The 19,352-nt window shown below is 42.6% G+C and overlaps 1 protein-coding gene across 1 annotated transcript in view; it reads right to left on the bottom strand.

Moving 5' to 3' along the window:
* Nucleotides 1-19,352, bottom strand: part of LOC140730119 (WD repeat-containing protein 64-like) — a 118,146-nt gene that overhangs the window by 22,091 nt on the left and 76,703 nt on the right. The window contains exons 15-18 of the mRNA XM_073050255.1: nt 18,742-18,869; nt 13,044-13,181; nt 10,468-10,537; nt 8,691-8,769 (exon numbers count right to left, since the gene is read on the bottom strand). Of these exons, the coding sequence (XP_072906356.1) occupies nt 8,691-8,769; nt 10,468-10,537; nt 13,044-13,181; nt 18,742-18,869 (415 nt within the window). The remainder of the gene's footprint in view (nt 1-8,690; nt 8,770-10,467; nt 10,538-13,043; nt 13,182-18,741; nt 18,870-19,352) is intronic.

Below are 19,352 nucleotides of genomic sequence, written 5' to 3'. Positions count from 1 at the left end.
AAGTTACATATATAAAGAGGCAAAAATATACATATCACTAAAAATAGCAAAATATACTCATAAGGCCATTTAAAAAAACTCTGCAATTCACTTCTGGAGAACTTTCGAGATTCACTTGGTGTAAACCCCGCTGAGGTCTGCATATTCCACATAGAGTATAAAACTGAAATAACTTGCCTTAGTCACTCAGCCTTCTCACTGAAATCAATGCAGAAGCTGTCCATGTGATGTAGGTGGCTTTGAGGATATTCTGCAATGCAACTTCACATACCCCACTGGACTCCATGCAAAGTCCAAAAAGAGAGCACAGCTATCAAAAGCAAAAAATCCTCCATTTTGTAGCAGCTACAATACATGGAATGAACCAACGTTTCTCACAAATCCTGCACTTAGGTGTAATTGATTTATTGCTGTCACATTTACGAAGATACAATGAAAACAGGCTCCCAACCTTTTTTATGCCATTGATGCCTACCATTAACTGAGGGGTCCATGGACCCCAGGTTGGAAACCCCTAAGTGAAAATGCCATCAAAAGAGATTCCATGCATGTACATTGAGTAGTAAGAAGGAAAACAATAACTGAATGTAGAATATAGCATTATAGGCATAGAGAAATAACAGTGCACGTAGACCTTAACAATGAACAAATTAACAAATCAGTTGACTCAATAATACCTACCTGCTTGACTATATTCAAAACCTGAAAAGCTCTCAGCATACTGCATGAAATAAAACAAATTATAAAAGAATGTTTAGAGTTTATCATTTACAAAAAAAGCTATATAACTGATTTTATTACTCTAAGATTAGAGAAATATCAGATTCCCCAGAATAAGATGCACCAAAAACAACTGACAAATTAACACAATCATGTTTATGAATATTTGTCAAGATTAAAATAATTACTAAATATTTATGAGTCACGCAAATCTTTAGAAATTACAATACCGACGAATTTATGAAATTTGCCCCAGGTTAAGTTCAGTCCATAAATGAAGCAGCTCAAATAATCAGTGAATTACTAAACACTAGTTTATTATCGATCTGTATCAACATCATAGCAGTATGATCCTCTCCAGATGTACTCTCTGGGAGATAATATTGGCCAATCAATGTTCACAATAGACTACTGTATCTGCAGAATAGTGAAATGGTGGGGAGGGGTGGTTGGATTCCCTTCATGAAGAACACCTGGGAAAGTCCTTGTTTAACCTGGTGAGGCTCATGTGTGGACAGATCAAGGTAGGGATCTGGAGGCAGGGATTGCAAGATGACTGGAAAGCCTACAATGTTGCAGCCTTTCTCCACCTTCACTGCCATTGTGATGTGTCAGCATCTTCCACTAACTCCACCACTGAGGTCTTGGTTGGATCGCTCGTTGTCTGGAATCTCTCCTTGAACTTACTGCTAAGGGTGACCCTAACGGGAGCTCAGCGCCAGATGGCTAAACACAAGATGGTATCTCTCTCAGGATCTCATGAACTCACAATCCTCTGCACCATTCCTCATAGAAGATTTGTAGAACAGAGCAAGTCCCTGTTTGCACTAAAGGTTTCTTTCAATTTATGTTCCCGGATGCTACCAAGTAACAAAAAGGACTTTTGGAATCAGAAGTGCACACCTGCATTGTGCTGGGTTCAGAAGTCCCCTTTGCTGACAAAATGTGCAGTTCGTGGTTTGAGTATGGTGAGACTGCATATCATGGGAGGTACAGTAGATCATCTGAATCAATAAATATCACTGTATGAAATTATGACTTTGTATTGCAAGTTCCAAGCGATGGAATGCACAATAATTGAAGAAATGAGGAAGCAGGAGAATGAAGGGAAGAATTCCTGTTACAAGATGAGGATAAACACCTCTGACCTAAAGTCTAAATAAGGGGACAAAGCAAGAGTTACCTAGAATGGACTGGGATAATAGGATAATGGGATAATAATAATAGGGATAAAAGGTCTGTAATGAACAGTAACAGAAATGAAGCTGCTGTTTCACAACATTCAGCTTAAAGTTATCCCAATTTGAAACTGGAATTCCCTGAGAGGGATGAAGTCATTCAGAATGATAATTTAAGTCAAAAATTTAATTTGAGGTAGTCCAAAAGAGACGAAGCAAGCTAATTCCTGGAATGTGATGATTCTCCGACCATGAATATTCAAAAAAATTGTGAATCTATGCTGTTTGGAGTTTAATAAAACAACTAAGGGAGTATCAACATGTACAAACAAGCTGGATGAACTAGCAGGTCGGGCAGCATCCACTGAAACGAGCAGTCAACATTTCGGGCCGAGACCCTTCGTCAGGACTGAAGGAGAGGGCAGGGGCCCCATAAAGAAGGTGGGGGGGGGGGGGTAAAGGAGAAGGCTGGTGGGTGCCAGGTGAAAAACCAATCAGGGGAAAGATCAAGGGGTGGGGGAGGGGATAGGCAGGAAAGGTGAAGAAGGAATGTAAGGGGAAAGCACAGTGGGTAGTAGAAGAAGGCAGAATCATGAGAGGTGATAGGCAGCTGGAAAAGGAGAAAGAGTGAAAGTGGGATGGGGAAAGGGAGAGGGAGGGCATTACCAAAATTTGGAGAATTCGATGTTCATACCAAGGGGCTGGAGACTACCCAGACGATATATGAGGTGTTGCTCCTCCAACCTGGGTTTGGCCTCATCATGGCAGTAGAGGGGGCCATGTATGGACATATCCAAATGGGAATGTGAAGCAGAGTTGAAGTGGGTGGCAACTGGGAGATCCTGTCTGTTGTGGCGGACGGAGCGGAGATGCTTGAAGAAGCAGCCCCCCAATCTGCGTCGCGTCTCGCCGATGTAGAGGAGACTGGATGCAATAGATTACCCCAACAGACTCACAAGTGAAGTGTTGCCTTACCTGGAAGGACTGTTTGGGGCCCTGAATGGTGGTAAGTGAGGAGGTGTAGGGACAGATGTAGCACTTGTAGCACTCTACTGCCATGATGAGGCCAAACTCAGGAGTGGAGTGATGTTCAGAGGGAGTGTGTGTGTGTGTGTGTGTGTGTGTGTGTGTGTGTGTGTGTGTGTGTGTGTGTGTGTGTGTGTGTGTGTGTGTGTGTGTGTGTGTGTGTGTGTGTGTGTGTGTGTGTGTGTGTGTGTGTGTGTGTGTAGGTTTGTGTCAGACTAGACTCTGGGTATTGAGGAGTCTGATGGCTTGGGGGAAGAAACTGTTTCATAGTCTGGTTGTGGGAGCCCAAATGCTTTGGTACCTTTTGCCAGATGGCAGGAGGGACAAGAGTTTGTCAATGCTGTTTACTTTGTGGATGCTGCGTGTGGTGTAAATGTCTGTAATGGCGGGAAGGGAGACCCCGATGATCCCTTCAGCTGACCTCACTATCCGCTGCCGGGTCTTGCGATCCGAGATGGTGCAATTTCCGAACCAGGCAGCGATGCAGCTGCTCAGGATGCTCTCAATACAACCCCTGTAGAATGTGGTGAGGATGGGGGGTGGGAGATGGACTTTTCTCAGCCTTCACAGAAAGTAGAGACATTGTTGGGCTTTCTTTGCTATGGAGCTGGTGTTGAGGGACCAGGTGAGATTCTCCGTCAGGTGAACACCAAGAAATTTGGTGCTCTTAACAATCTCTATGGAGAAGCCATCAATGTTCAGCGGGGAGTGGTCGCTCCGTGCCCTCCTGAAGTCAACAACCATCTCTTTTGTTTTGTTCACATTCAGATACAAGTTGTTGGCTCTGCACCAGTCCGTTAGCCACTGCACCTCCTCTCTGTAAGCTGACTCATCGTTCTTGCTGATGAGACCCACCACGGTCGTGTCATCGGTGAACTCGATGATGTGGTTCGAGCTGTGTGTTGCAGCACAGTCGTGGGTCAGCAGAGTGAACAACAGTGGACTGAGCACGCAACCCTGGGAGGCCCCCGTGCTCAGTGTGATGGTGTTGGAGATGCTGCCTCCGATCCGGACTGACTGAGGTCTCCCAGTCAGGAAGTCCAGGATCCAGTTGCAGAGGGAGGTGTTCAGGCCCAGCAGGCTCAGCTTTCCAATCAGTTTCTGAGGGATGATTGTGTTGAATGCTGAACTGAAGTCTATGAACAGCATCCGAACGTACGTGTCTTTTTTGTCCAGGTGGGTTAGGGCCAGGTGGAGGGTGGTGGTGATGGCATCGTCTGTTGAGTGGTTGGGATGATACGCGAACTGCAGGGGGTCAAGTGAGGGGGGCAGCAGGGTCTTGATATGCCTCATGACGAGCCTCTCAAAACACTTCATGATGATGGATGTGAGTGCAATGGGACGGTAGTCACTGAAGACTTCTTCGGCATAGGGACGATGGTGGCGGCCTTGAAGCACGTTGGAATGGTGGCACTGCTCAGGGAGATGTTGAAGATGTCAGTGATGAACATCTACCAACTGGTCTGCACATTCTCTGAGCAATCTGCCAGGAATATTGTCTGGTCCAGCAGCCTTCCGTGGGTTGACCCTGCATACATTTTTCCTCATATCAGCCACAGTGAGACACAGCACTTGGTCATTGGGAGGAGGATTGGACTTAGAAACATAGAAACATAGAAAATAGGTGCAGGAGTAGGCCATTCAGCCCTTCGAGCCTGCACCGCCATTCAGTATGATCATGGCTGATCATCCAACTCAGAGCCCTGTACCTGCTTTCTCTCCATACCCCCTGATCCCTTTAGCCACAAGGGCTAAACTTCCTAACTTCCTCTTAAATATAGCCAATGAACTGGCCTCAACAGTTTCCTGTGGCAGAGAATTCCACAGATTCACCACTCTCTGTGTGAAGAAGTTTTTCCTCATCTCAGTCCTAAAAGGCTTCCCTTTATCCTTAAACTGTGACCCCTCGTTCTGGACTTCTCCAACATCAGAAACAATCTTCCTGCATCTAGCCTGTCCAATCCCTTTAGAATTTTATACGCTTCAATAAGATCCCACCTCAATCTTCTAAATTCCAGTGAGTATAAGCCTAGTCGATCCAGTCTTTCTTCATATGAAAGTCCTGCCATCCCAGGAATCAATCTGGTGAACCTTCTCTGTACTCCCTCTATGGCAAGAATGTCTTTCCTCAGATTAGGGGACCAAAACTGCACACAATATTCTAGGTGCGGTCTCACTAAGGCCTTGTACAACTGCAGTGGAACCTCCCTGCTCCTGTACTCAAATCCTTTTGCTATGAATGCCAACATACCATTTGCCTTTTTCACCGCCTGTTGTACCTGCATGCCCACCTTCAATGACTGGTGTATAATGACTCCCAGGTCTCGTTGCATCTCCCCTTTTCCTAATTGGCCACCGTTCAGATAATAATCTGGTTTCCTGTTCTTGCAACCAAAGTGGATAACCTCACATTTATCCACATTAAATTGCATCTGCCATGAATTTGCCCACTCACCTAACCTATCCAAGTCACCCTGCATCCTCTTAGCATCCTCCTCACAGCTAACACCGCCGCCCAGCTTCGTATCATCTGCAAACTTGGAGATGCTGCATTTAATTCCCTCGTCTAAATCATTAATATATATTGTAAACAACTGGGGTCCCAGCACCGAGCCTTGCGGTACCCCACTAGTCACTGCCTGCCATTCTGAAAAGGTCCCGTTTACTTCCACTCTTTGCTTCCTGTCTGCAAACCAATTCTCTATCCACATCAATACCATACCCCCAATACCGTGTGCTTTAAGTTTTCACACTAATCTCTTGTGTGGGACCTTGTCAAAAGCCTTTTGAAAATCTAAATATACCACATCCACTGGCTCTCCCCTATCCACTCTACTAGTTACATCTTCAAAAAATTCTATAAGATTCGTCAGACATGATTTTCCTTTCACAAATCCATGCTGACTTTGTCCGATGATTTCACCTCTTTCCAAATGTGCTGTTATCACATCTTTGATAACTGACTCTAGCATTTCCCCCACCACCGATGTCAGACTAACCAGTCTATAATTCCCCGGTTTCTCTCTCCCTCCTTTTTTAAAAAGTGGAGTTACATTAGCCACCCTCCAATCCTCAGGAACTAATCCAGAATCTAAGGAGTTTTGAAAAATTATCACTAATGCATCCACTATTTCTTGGGCTACTTCCTTAAGCATTCTGGGATGCAGACCATCTGGCCCTAGGGATTTATCTGCCTTTAATCCCTTCAGTTTACCTAACACCACTTCCCTACTAATATGTATTTCCCTCAGTTCCTCCATCTCACTAGACCCTCGGTCCCTTACTATTTCCGGAAGATTATTTATGTCCTCCTTAGTGAAGACAGAACCAAAGTAGTTATTCAATTGGTCTGCCATGTCTTTGTTCCCTATGATCAATTCACCTGTTTCTGACTGTAAAGGACCTACATTTGTCTTGACCAATCTTTTTCTTTTCACGTATCTATAAAAGCTTTTACTGTCAGTTTTTATGTTCCCTGCCAGCTTTTTTCCCTTTCCTAATTAAGCCCTTTGTCCTCCTCTGCTGGTCTCTGAATTTCTCCCAGTCCTCAGGTGTGCCACTTTTTTTGCTAATTTATATGTTTCTTCTTTGGACTTGATACTATCCTCACCAACACATCATTTTCTACCTCAAAACAAGCATAGAAGTTATTCAGTGCATCTGGGAAGGAGGCAGCACCAGCACAGGCAGGTGATATTGTCCTGTAGTTGGTGATGTCCTGAATGCATTTCCACATGTGCCATGTGTCGCTGCTGTCCTGGAAATGTCTATGGATTCACTGAGTGTGTGCACATTTCTCTTCTCTGATGGCCCAGGTAGTTTGGCCCTCACTGTTGTTAGGGCTGCCCTATCACTTGCTCTGAAGGCGGAATCTTGGGTCCTCAGCAGCGCGCGCACCTCCGCAGTCATCCATGGCTTCAGGTTGGTGCATGTAGTGATGGTTTTGGACACAGTGACGTCATCAATGCACTTGCTGATGTAGCTGGTCACTGATGCCCTGTACTCCTCTAAGTTGGTAGAGTTGCCATCAGTTACAGCCTCCCTAAACATGTGCCAGTCAGTGTGCTCAAAGCAGACTTGAAGAGCAGAGATGGTTCCTGCTGGCCAGGTTTTCACCTGCTTCTGAACTGGTCTGGAGCGTCTAATGAGCGGTCTGTCTGCTGGAATCAGCAAAACAGAGATGCAGTCTAAGTAACTGAGGTGGGGGTAGGGCTCCGCGCGGTATACGTCGTTGATGTTTGTGTAAACCAGGTCCAACGCTTTCGCCCCTCTCGTTGAAAAGACCACGTTCTGATGGAATTTGGGGAGCACTGACTTGAGATTTGCATGGCTGAAATCTCCCGCAAAAATAAACAGTCCATCAGGATGTGCATTCTGCAGTTCGCTATTAGCCCAATTCAGTTCACAGAGCGCCTCCTTAGCATTAGCGCTGGGGGAAGGTACGCATCGACTATAGGGACAGAGGTGAATTCCCATGGTAAATAAAATGGTCTGCATCTAACAGTCACAAACTCCACAAGCGATGAGCAGAAACTAGAGACCAGCGCAGAGTCCTTGTGCCCTTCTGTGTTGATGTATACACACAAGCCACCAGCGCGAGCCTTACTGCAGAGAGCTGCATCTCTATCGGCCTGAAACAAAGCGAGCCCGTCTAGCTGAATGGTGGCATCCGGAACTCTGTCGCTGAGCCATGTTTCTGTGAAAACAAAAACGCAGCAGACTCTAAACTCACGCCGAGTAGTCCGCTGGAGTTGGATGTAGTCCAATTTATTCTCCAAGGAGCGGACATAGGAGAGCAGAATGGACGGGAGAGCCAGCCGGCTAGGGTTTGTTCTCAGCCTAGCACGAATCCCTACCTGCTTCCGCTTCCTCTCAAACCGCTTACGACGTCCCCACCCCCGGCCACTGGCATCAGGTGACGCTGAGTTTATTGGGAACAGCTGTTTCTCATCAAGTCCGCACTTGACATATGGAGGGTGTTTAAAAACCAAATACACAGAGTATAAATTAGATCTGTTTCAATAAGGAGGAAGGACAAGAATAAAAAGGTAAGGAACCTTGGTAGTCAAGAGAGAATGTGAATTTAGTCAGGAAGAACATTTATGTAAGGTGTAGGAAGTTCAAATCAAAGACCTTGAGGATTATAAAGCCAAAAAAAAATTAAGAGAATTAAAAAAGCCAGAAGGGGTCATAAAAAGTCTTTGGCATATTGAATTAAAAATATCAAGGCATTTTATATACATACTGTCACTCAAGAGCAAGAGAATAACTAGGGAGCAGGTAGGACCACTCATGGATAAAGGAAGGACCATGTGCTTGGAGGTGGAGATAGAGGCAAGCTCCTAACTGAGTATGTTGTATCAGTACTCACCAAGGAGAAGAGTATGGAGGATCCGAATATCAGTGTGCTGATTCACTAGGGCATTTTGAGGTAAAGGAGGAGGTGGCGCTGGGCCTCTTAAAGAAACATTAAGATAGATAGGTTCCCAGGGCCTAATGGGATAGATAGCCTAGATTATTGAGAGCAACAAGATATGAGATTGCTGGGACCTTATCCAATATCCTTATTCTTCCCTAGCCACAGACAACTTCTCAGAGTTAAGTAGCTTTTCCATTATTCAAGTTAGGATAATATTACAAATTATAGAGCAATGAGTCTCACAGCAGTGGTATGGAAGCTCTTGGAGATGACTTACAAGCATTGGAAAACCATGTCCTAATCAGGGACAGTCAGCATGGAATTTTGCAGGGCAAATCATATCTTACCAACTTGATCAACTTTTGAGAGATGATGACAGAGGTAATTGATGAAGGCAGGTCTGTGGATGTTACTTTTAGTAAGGCATTTAACAAGGTCCCTCATGGGAAGCTCATCCAGAAGATTAAGATACAGAGAAACCAAGGTGAATTGACCGTTTGGACTCAGGATTGGCTTGCCTATAGAAGTCAGAAGGTAGTGGTAGATGCAACTTACTCTGGCGGATCTTCGGCTGTTAATGATGTACGTGGTTAATCAGCTCACAGATGTTATTAAGATTGATGGTGTTGTGGATGTGTAGAAGACTGCCAAAGGATTCAGCAGGATATAAACACTCCTTTTGCCTAGTATCATATTACAGACAATCAACCTATGTATATAAACTATCTTATATAATTATATTTATTGTGTTCTTTATCTTAGTGTGCCTTTTTGGGCTGGATCAGATCCAGAGTAACAATTATTTTGTTCTCTTTGACACTTATGTACTGGAAATGGCACTATACGACCTTCAATCTTTGACGTAGATCATTTACAGATATCAGTGCAGAAATGGCAGATTAGTTTTAATTTAGGTCAAGCAGGAAAGGACAGTACACTGTTAATGGAAAAACACATAATTGTGATGATGTGCAAAGGCATATTGGAGTCCAAGTCCATTGCTCCCTTAAAATGGCTACACAGGTTTTTGAAATGGTAAAGAAGACATATGGCATGCTTGCCCTGTAATTAGTTAAGGAATTGAGTTCAAGTGTCAGGAAGTTATGTTGCAGCTTTGTAAAATTCCATTTTGGCTGCATCTGGAGGATCACATTCATTTCTGGTCATCTGTTATGAAAAGGATGGCAATACGTTAGAGAGGTTGCAGACCCAATTAGAGGGCATGTGGTTCAATGAGAGGCTAAAAAAACTTGGGTAGTTTCCTCTGGAGTGGTGGAGGCAGAAGGGAGATCTGATAGAGGTTTGTAAGTTCATGTGAGGCAAGGACAATGCAGACAGTCATTATCGTTCTCCCAAGGCTGAAATATCTAATGCCAGAGGACATGCATTTAAGGTGAGCGTAAGTTCAAATGAGATATGAAGATATGTGTGCTTTTTAAACAGACGCACACAGTATTAGATGCCAGAGCTGATAGTGGGGGCAAACACGATAGTAATGTTCAAGAAGCTCTTTACATAGGTGCATGAATATGCAAGAAAAAAAGGATAAATAGCAAAAATTAGCTTTGTTTGTTACATTTACATTAAAATGTCCAAAAAACACGTTTTGTCACTGATCAACAGTTTCGTTGTGCTGGGGGCAGCTCACAAACTACCAGGGGAATCTGAAGATTAAAGCTGGGGTAAAATGAAATGCTTTACCCAAGGGTGATTGATTCGGAACAATAAAGATTAGATTAGCTTTATTTGTCACACGTACATCAAAACATTGAAACACGTAGTGAAATGCATCAGTTGCATCAAGAGCCAACACAGCTCAAGAATGTGCCAGATGCAGTCCAAAAGTGTGGGCATGCTCCTGCTGCCGACATCGCAGACTCATACCTCACCCACCCGTTCAAACGTGGGAGGAAACTGGAACACATGGGGAAAACCCATGCAGTCACGTGGAGAATGTACAAACTCCTCACCAACAGCAGCGGGATTTGAAACCACATCTCTGGCACTGTAATAGCATTTTCCTAGCTTCTACGCTACTGTGGCACTCCCCCATCTCCTGACCTCACAGAGATCATTTGGAAAAGAAACTACATATGAAAAATCAGCAAAATTATAAAGACCCACCTTAAGCAATGAGCTAGCTTTTGAGAAGTTACTTTTAATTGAAATCTGTGACTGATTATCAGCAAACATCCTGTGGAACAAACAATCGTGGCATGAGACAAAGCAGTCAACCAGACTTCTACTGGCCATATCAGCTCTTCATTACTGCTTCAGCATTTACAACGGAAATAACATGATCTAATTTCAGAATATCAGAGTACTGTATCAAAAACCATGAGTCAATAATTGGATGCTATTGTAATTTTCAGAACTTGAGACCAAACTTCAAGTGCAGACTGTGCAGCTGAATAGATGAATCAAGAACACTTGAAATTCAATTTTCCCATATGGTGAACTGTAGAGTTTTGACTCCACTACATGCCTGGCTTTTCTTTAACAAATGTTTTGTTTAGAATAAATGGATGTAAATCGGATTGCAATTTGATAAATTTAAATTATGCTGTCTCATCAGATGATCACAATAATATAAGTATGACAGAACTGAACTACTTTGATATTTTTCAGTGACATCTTTGCATATTGTTTCTTCTGCTCTTGGATAGTTACAATAAGTGCTGTCATGATTTATTAAAACTGTCATGATTTGTAACTTCAAAACGTTAAAGTAATTCAAAGGAAAACAAAGGAGTCCAAAATGCGAGTTTTAGTTTGTTCTTTACATTAAGTGATGTGAGCACACATCACGTGGTAGTGTCATGACATATGCAGTTCATGTATTTCGTACATATAACCATAACGAATTATTTAAATGAACAAAAATGCCTAATCAAGTAATATCACTGCTGAACTACTGAAATATGAAAATACACAACAAAAACATCAATGGTGCTCCAGTTCCTGGGAATGAACATCATCATAGTAGCCAGTCCTGGTCAAACAGTATTGATGCCTCACCCAAGAAAGGTCATTGGCATCTTCACTTCCTCAGGAAGCTAAAGAAATTGGCATAGTACCTTTTGATCATTACCAAGTTCTATCAATCCATCCTATTCACAGACGTCAAAGCGTGGCATGACAACTGCTCTGTCTGTGACTGCAAGAAACTACGGAGAGTTGTAGACATAGCTCACATAGCCTCCCCTCCTTAGACTTCGTCTACACGTTTTGCTTCTTTGGGGAAGTATCCAATCCAGCATAATCAAATACCCCACCCACCCTGGACATTCTCTTCTCCCTTCTCCCATTGGCAAAAGATAAAAAAGCCTGATAGCATGTACCACCAGGCTCAAGGAGAGCTTCTATCCCACTGCAATGAGTCTATTGAACAATTCCCTAATATGATAAAAATGGACTTGACCTCACAATCTACCACATTATAACCTTTCAACCTCTTGTCTCCTGCACTGTACTTTCTCAGTAACGGTTACACTATTCTGCGCTCTGTTAGTTTTATCATGTGCTATCTCAACGTACTGTTGTTGTGATTTGATCGGTACAAACAGTACACAAGACATGCTTTTCACCATCCATTGTTACGTGTGATAATCAAACTGTAAAACAACGGTGAGACCAGAACTAGGGGACATAGTCTCAAGATTCGGAGGAGTAGTTTTAGGATGGAGATGAGGAGAAACCGCTTTACCATGCGAGTGGTGAATCTGTGGAATTCTCTGCCCAATGAAGCAGTGGAGGCTAACTCAGTGAAGACGAAGTTGGATAGATTTTTGTATAGTAGGGGAATTAAGGGTTATGAGGAAAAAGAAGGTGGGTGGAGATGAGTCCATGGCCAGATCAGCCAGGATCTTATTAAATGGCAGAGCAGGCTCGACAGGCCAGATGGGCTACTCCTGCTCCTGTTTCTTATGTTCTTATGTACCAATTCTGTTCAGTTTTACAATACATTTTATAATGCACAAAATCTGTAACTTCAACTAAAGTAAACTCCAATAATCCACAGTCATATCTGCTAATAATCAGAACTTTTCAGTATCCAGAGCATATGGGTTCGGTTTTCGATACTTCCTTCAAACATGCTACACATGGATTCTTTAAATCTCCGAGCTCCAGTTTTCCCATTTCCTTCAAACACCAGGTCCCGCTTCCTATGCCCCTTTTAAATGGACCTATGGCCCTGTTCATATTCTTGCCTAAAAGCAGTTTAGGACTGTATTTCCTGCACCCAGTCCATCCTAAGCAGGATGCTGTTTCCTACACTCCCCTTAATCTTAATTCATTCACTAGAAAATTTATAATACTACAGTGCAACATTTTGAAAAGGTTGAATAAAATGTATGTTGGGTACTAACAGGAATGATCTCCTATAGTATGGAAAATTTGTCAGTTCAGCACAACCAACATCCCGAGGAAGCTGGATTATTGAAAATTTTGGTATAATAAATAACAAATCATTCCGTTCAATTTGGACACCCTTTCATAGAAACCTGCAATGAGGTATCAGGTTTGAGACAATAAATGGCAAAATTCATCAAGCAACTATCATTTTATTTGACAAAAACTGCAATTTATCAACAATTTACACTGGGGAAGAAATCCTGTCAGCTATATTTACGCACTATTACATGCTATGAGTATACAAGAATGCAAATAAAATCTTATTATCCAATTGGATCACTTACTCAGAAGCCTGCAGTTCAATCTTTTTACCTCTAAGGCCAATAAATTTGACAACTTGAACCCTGGATGACTCCATATCTGGAGTTACATTATTCTGTTCACCTCCATCTGTGGCTTCCAAAAGTCGATCTTCGTTAAATCTGGAATGCAAAACAGACAACAGTTGCTGAATGTAGATTTAAGGACATCATGCTCCTGATAGACAACCTCTTCTATTTGGTTTACTTGTTATAAGTTAACAGGCTCTAATCCTGATCCAAAACTGTGGGGATACCTTTGTCAACTTTGTATATACTAATGGGCACATTAATCCAGCAGGTGTGGTTCAGATTTCAAAGTTCAAAGTAAAATTTATTATCAGAGTGCATATATGTTACCACATACAACTCTGAGATTGCTTTCCTGTGGGCATACTCAGCAAATCTATAGAATAGTAACTATAAACATGATCAGTGAAAGAGCAAGAAGACAAACTGTGCAAATGCAAATATAAATAAATGGCAATGAATAACAAGACCATGAAATATCAAGATAAAAAGTCATTAAAGTGAGATCACTGGCTGTGGGAACATCTCAATAGATGAAAATCTAAATGATTTCAAAATGAAAGCATTGTCCTTTATACTTTAATACAAATACTTAACTGTGGTATCAAGATGTCCTAGATACAAGCTCCATACATGGTACAGGGAATGGCTCTCCTCTATCTGGAGTCAAACTGAACGTAAAAGAAGATAGATACACTTTGCAGCCAAACATCTTCACTTCAATACTTTGCTGCAGGAATACCTCAATGCAAACATCTTTAATTTCTACAGGGGTGACTTTTCTATTCCCATAAAGTAAAAAGTGGGTCTAGTTTCAAGTTTTGCATATTTATGTCTATAGATAAGGAAAGATAGCCTAATGCAGCAAGAAACAGACAATATTCATATCAATGAGGATGAATGGCAATTAACAATTGAGGCAAATCGATAGCATCATCCCAATCATAGAACCTCTAAAAGTCCTTGAGAAACAACTCCATCAATGAGAGTCAGTCAAGTCAATGGCATGGCCACCAGAGACCAGGTATTCATTGAAAAATTGTATACTTTCTTCTTTTAAGGCACAAGTGCAGAAAGTGACAATATATCCATTCACATGAATGGGTGCAGAGGCAACAGTGAATAAGATTGATGATTCCACAGACCATGATTAGCACCCTTCATGACTAATGAAGGGTCTTGGCCTGAAATGGCTACAGCTTATTTCTCTCCATAAATAATGCCTGAATGCTGAGTTCTTCCAGCTTTTTGTCTGCATTTCACCGGCGTCTCACCTCAAATTTATACGATTAGAAAAATTAAACTTGGTAATCCAACATGTTCTAATGCTTGCCAAGCTCCCTACCCAAGCACAATGTGATCCCACCAACTCCAACCCTATCCTCTTCTATAATTAGCAATTGACACTAGACAAAACATTCTTTCAATGCTGACTACTGTTGCTTTCACAAATGGCACACTCTACATTTTGCTGTCATCTGCCTGTTGGGGGTACATTGCCTACCATTCTTGTATTTGGCAGCCAAAGGCACCTTCCTGCTCTGTGACACCTTCTGCGGGCCGATAGCTTTCTGCAACACTCAGACGCACAGCAGCTTGCCTCACATCACTTCACAAAGAATAAACCAGCCACACCGTACTAGGGTTTTACTTTCCTTCGAACAAGATCTCCTCAAGCAGCTTTCATAGAGCTTGTTCCACAAACACATAGCACAATTATTCCAGTCAGAACAGATCCTGTAATGCAGCGCACTATTGTGAATACCTCAACTAACTGAAACTCTAACTGGAACTCTTCATTAACTGGTCTTCCCTTGGGAATCCAATGGGAATCATATTCCTGTTTAGGACTACTACAGCTGACAGCCACTGGGTACTTCAGTAGGCAGCATCATTTCAAGACATTTAAAAAATCCATCAATACTCAAAGCCAACAAACTCCAGATGCAGACTTTGGTCACGAGTGCAGTTCCTTTTTAGGAAAACAGAAGTAGGGACAGCGTGCAGGTCTGTAGGAACGATTAAACTCACTTTCACTCCTGACTATCCTGTTGGCGAATGCACAATCTCTGGAAAATAAAATTGAAAACCAGAGAGCAAGATTTTAGTGCCAGAGGGACATCAGGGACTTCTGGAAAACATGGCTGATACCTGCCATTTTGAACATAATGCTGCAGCCCGAAGGCTTCACCATTCTCCACAAAGACAGGTTACCTCAGTCTTTTGAAGGTGGAGGATGCTTTATAATTAACTCATCATGCTGGATCTATCTCAGTCTTGCTTACCCAACCTGAAACATCTAGCAGTGATGGGAGTTTTCCACTGTCATCCTCGTAGCAGTGTACATTTCACCTCAGGCCAACACTGGCAGGCATTGGAAGGACCGAGCACTATAATCAATAGGCACTAAACAACACACCACACACAAAATGCTGGAGGAACTCAGCAGGCCAGGGGGCATCTATAGAACAAAGTTGACTGTACTCATTTCCATAGATGCTGCCTGGCCTTCTGAGTTACTCCAGCATTTTGGGTGTGTTTCTTGGATTTCCAGCATCTGCAGATTTTCTTTTATTTGTGACTAAACAACACACCCTTCTTTATCATAACGGGAATTTAGCCAGGCAAACATGAGGTCTCTGAACAGCTACCACCAACAAATCACCTGTGGAACCAGAGAAGCCAACACACTTGATTCAATGTTATACCACCATCAAGAACGCCTACCGTGCCATCCCAATCCCACACATTGGAAAGTCCAGTCACCTGGCAGTACTTCTACTCCCAGTGTATAGCCAGACACTAAAGACTGCAGCACCGGTGCTGAGCACCAAGAAGGAATGGTCAAGGGAAGCGAGGAGAACTTACAGGACTGTTTTGGTTGATAAGCAGGACAATATTCAGAGATTCATCTTTGAATCTGAATAAATCTAGCAGAGTTGGCACCAACTTCATTAAGAACTGTATGGATGAGTGTGTGCCTTCAAGAACAAACCAGACATACCCAGACCAGATGTCATGGATAAACCAGGATATTCATAGTCTGCTGAGGTCTATATCTGTGGCATTCAAGACCAGTGATCTAGAACTATACAAGAAGTCCAGGTACGACCTACAGAAGGCTATTTTAAGAGTGAAAAAACAATTCCAGCTGAGGTTAGAGATTGAGTTGGATGCATGGCAGCTCTGGCAGGGTTTGCAGGCCATTTCTTCCTACAAAGCAAAGCCTAGTATCATGAATGGCTGTGATGCTTCACACCCAGGGTGAGCTCAGTGGCTATTATGCATGCTTTGAAAAGGAAAATAAAACGACACCTGTGCAAATCCCTACAGCATTTTGTGATCCTGTGATGTCTATCTCAGAATTTGATGTCAGAACATCTTTCCAAGAGGACGAGCACTTGCAAAGTGTCAGGTCCTAATGGTGAGAGCGTTCAAAGACAGGTTCAATCTCTCACTGCTGCAGTCAGAGCTTCCTACCTGCTTCAAAAGGGCAGACAGACATACTTTATTGATCCCGAGGGAAAATGGGTTTCGTTAGAGTCGCACCAACCAAGAACAGTGTAGAAATATAGCAATATAAAAGCATAAATAATTAAATAATAATAGGTAAATTATGCCAAGTGGAAATAAGTCCAGGACCAGCCTATTGGCTCAGGGTGTCTGACACTCCAAGGGAGAAGTTGTAAAGTTTGATGGCCACAGGCAGGAATGACTTCCTATGATGCTCAGTGCTGCATCTCGGTGGAATGAGTCTCTGGCTGAATGTACTCCTGTGTCTAACCAGTACATTATGGAGTGGTTGGGAGACATTGTACAAGATGGCATGCAACTTGGACAGCATCCTCTTTTCAGACACCACCATCGGAGAGTCCAGTTCCACCCCCACAACATCACTGGCCTTACGAATGAGTCTGTTGATTCTGTTGGACGACAATCACACCAGCACCCAAGAAGAGCAGGGCAAGCTGCCTCAATGGCTATTGCTCAGGGGCACTCACATATACCGTGATAAAGCACTTTGAGAGGTTGATCATGGCTAGTGTCAGCCCCTGCCTAAGGAAGGACCTGAACCCACTATAACTTTCCTATCACCACAGTAAACAATAAGGGGATGCAATCCCACTGGCTCTCCACTCAGCCTTGGATCACCTGGACATTAGTAATGCCTATGTCAGACTGCTGTTTATTTATTACAGCTCAGTGCCCAACACAATCATACCCTCAGTTCGAATCAACAAGCTCCAAAACCTGGGCCTCTGTACCTCCCTCTGCAACTGGATCTTTGACTTACAAACTGGGAGACCACAGTCTGGGCAGATCAGAAATAACTTCCCCTCCTCACCGACAATCAATACTGGCGCACCTCAAGGATGTGTGCTTAGCCCACCTCTCTACTCACTCTGCACCCATGATTGTGTGGCTAGGCACAACTCAAATGTCATTTATAAATTTGCCAAAGACACAACTATTGTTGGCATAATTTCAGATGGTGATGAGTGATGTGTGCTTAGCCCCCTGCTCTAGTTGCTTTACACCTATGTCTGTGTGGCTAAGTACAGCTCCAACACAATATACAAGTTTGCTGATGACATCACTGTTGTGTGCTGTTCAAAGGTGGGGATGTATCAGCACACAGGAGACTGAAACTTTGGCTGAGTGGTGTAATGACAACAACCTCTCACTCAGTGTCAATAAGACCAAGGAACTGATTGCAAACCAGAATACTCATCAGAAGATCAGAGATGGAGAGGGTCAGTACATTTAAATTCCATGGTGTCACCATCTCAGAGGACCTGTCCTGAAGCCATTGTATAAATATAATTGCAAAGAAAGCACGACAGCACCTCTACTTCCTCAGGAGTCTGCAGAGATTCAGCATTTCATCAAGAACAGTGGCAAATTTCTATAGAAGTGTGGTGGAAGGTGCGCTGACTGACTGCATTAGAGCCTGGTTTAGGAACACCAATGCCTTTGAGCAGAAAGTCCTTCAAAAGGTAGTGGATTTGGCCCAATACATCGCTGATAAAGCCCTCCTAACCACTGAGTACATCTACGTGAAATGTTACTGTAGAGAAGCAGACTCCTGAAGGACTTTGGCCCGAAACATCGACTGTACTCTTTTCCATAGATGCCTCCTGTCCTGCTGAGTTCCTCCAGCGTTTTGTGTGTGTTGCTGCCATCGGGTAGAAGGACCACAGGCCTCAGGACTTGCACCACCAGGGTCAAGAACAGTTACTACCCCTGAACCATCAGGCTCTTGAAGAGAGTAACTACACTCATTCTATTTCTGGTGTTCCCACAACCGATGGTCTCACTTTAAGGACTCTTTATCTTGTTATTTCATGCTCCTTCATTTCATGTTATTCTATACCCATTAAATATTTCTGTTTATTATATTTGCATTTGCACAGTTTGTTATCCACTGATATTGTTCACAGTTATTGTTCCAGGTGGCAGAGAAGAAGCTGTTTTTGAATCATTGAGTGTGGGTCTATAAATATTTATTGGCATCTTTATGGTGTCTTTTATTCAACTAGAATAATATTTTTGTCAAGAACATTTTATTAAAAATTGACAATTCTACTGAAGGACATTTTTAAAAAAATTGATGGTTAAAGTTTCAATATTTAGCGCTTATGTTTTTGCTTACATTTGCAAGATGTGTGCTGTATCAAAATTCCATATTATGATCAAGTTATACCATCCCATTGCTAACAAGGTTTCAGCATTATAGACGAATAAATCAATGCCACATAATCCCTTAGTATCCAGATGACCCTGACAATTGAAAGCACATAATTATAATTAGGTAAATTGATATTTTATTCACTGGCTGTACCTAACACACAGTACTTAACAAATGAGCAGTGTGGGAAAGAAGTAGATTCCTAACTGGATGTATAAAACTGGAAAATGACATTAAATTTCATTGTGACAAGATGAAGTGACTGGAATCAATCGGAAATATACAGTTTGCCGTACTGGCTAGAACACCACCAGTTGTCCTGTGCCTGTTCTGAAATGCCTATCTTGAACCTTGATAAACAAATGAGTGGTTCTTAAGATGGAATACTATGATGGCATAATATAATTGACAATAGTCAGCAGGGCTTTGTGAAAGGCAGGTAGTGCCTTACAAGCCTGATTGAAGGTAGAGCCGTAGATGTAGTGTATATGGATTTCAGCAAGGCATTTGACAAGGTAACCCATGCAAGGCTTATTGAGAAAGTAAGGAGGCATGGGATCCAAGGGGACATTGCT

This window comes from Hemitrygon akajei, chromosome 7 (assembly GCF_048418815.1).
Source record: "Hemitrygon akajei chromosome 7, sHemAka1.3, whole genome shotgun sequence".
Classification (NCBI taxonomy): domain Eukaryota; kingdom Metazoa; phylum Chordata; class Chondrichthyes; order Myliobatiformes; family Dasyatidae; genus Hemitrygon; species Hemitrygon akajei.
Note: the sequence above shows the minus strand (reverse complement) of the source record. Positions and strands in the feature narration are given on the sequence as shown.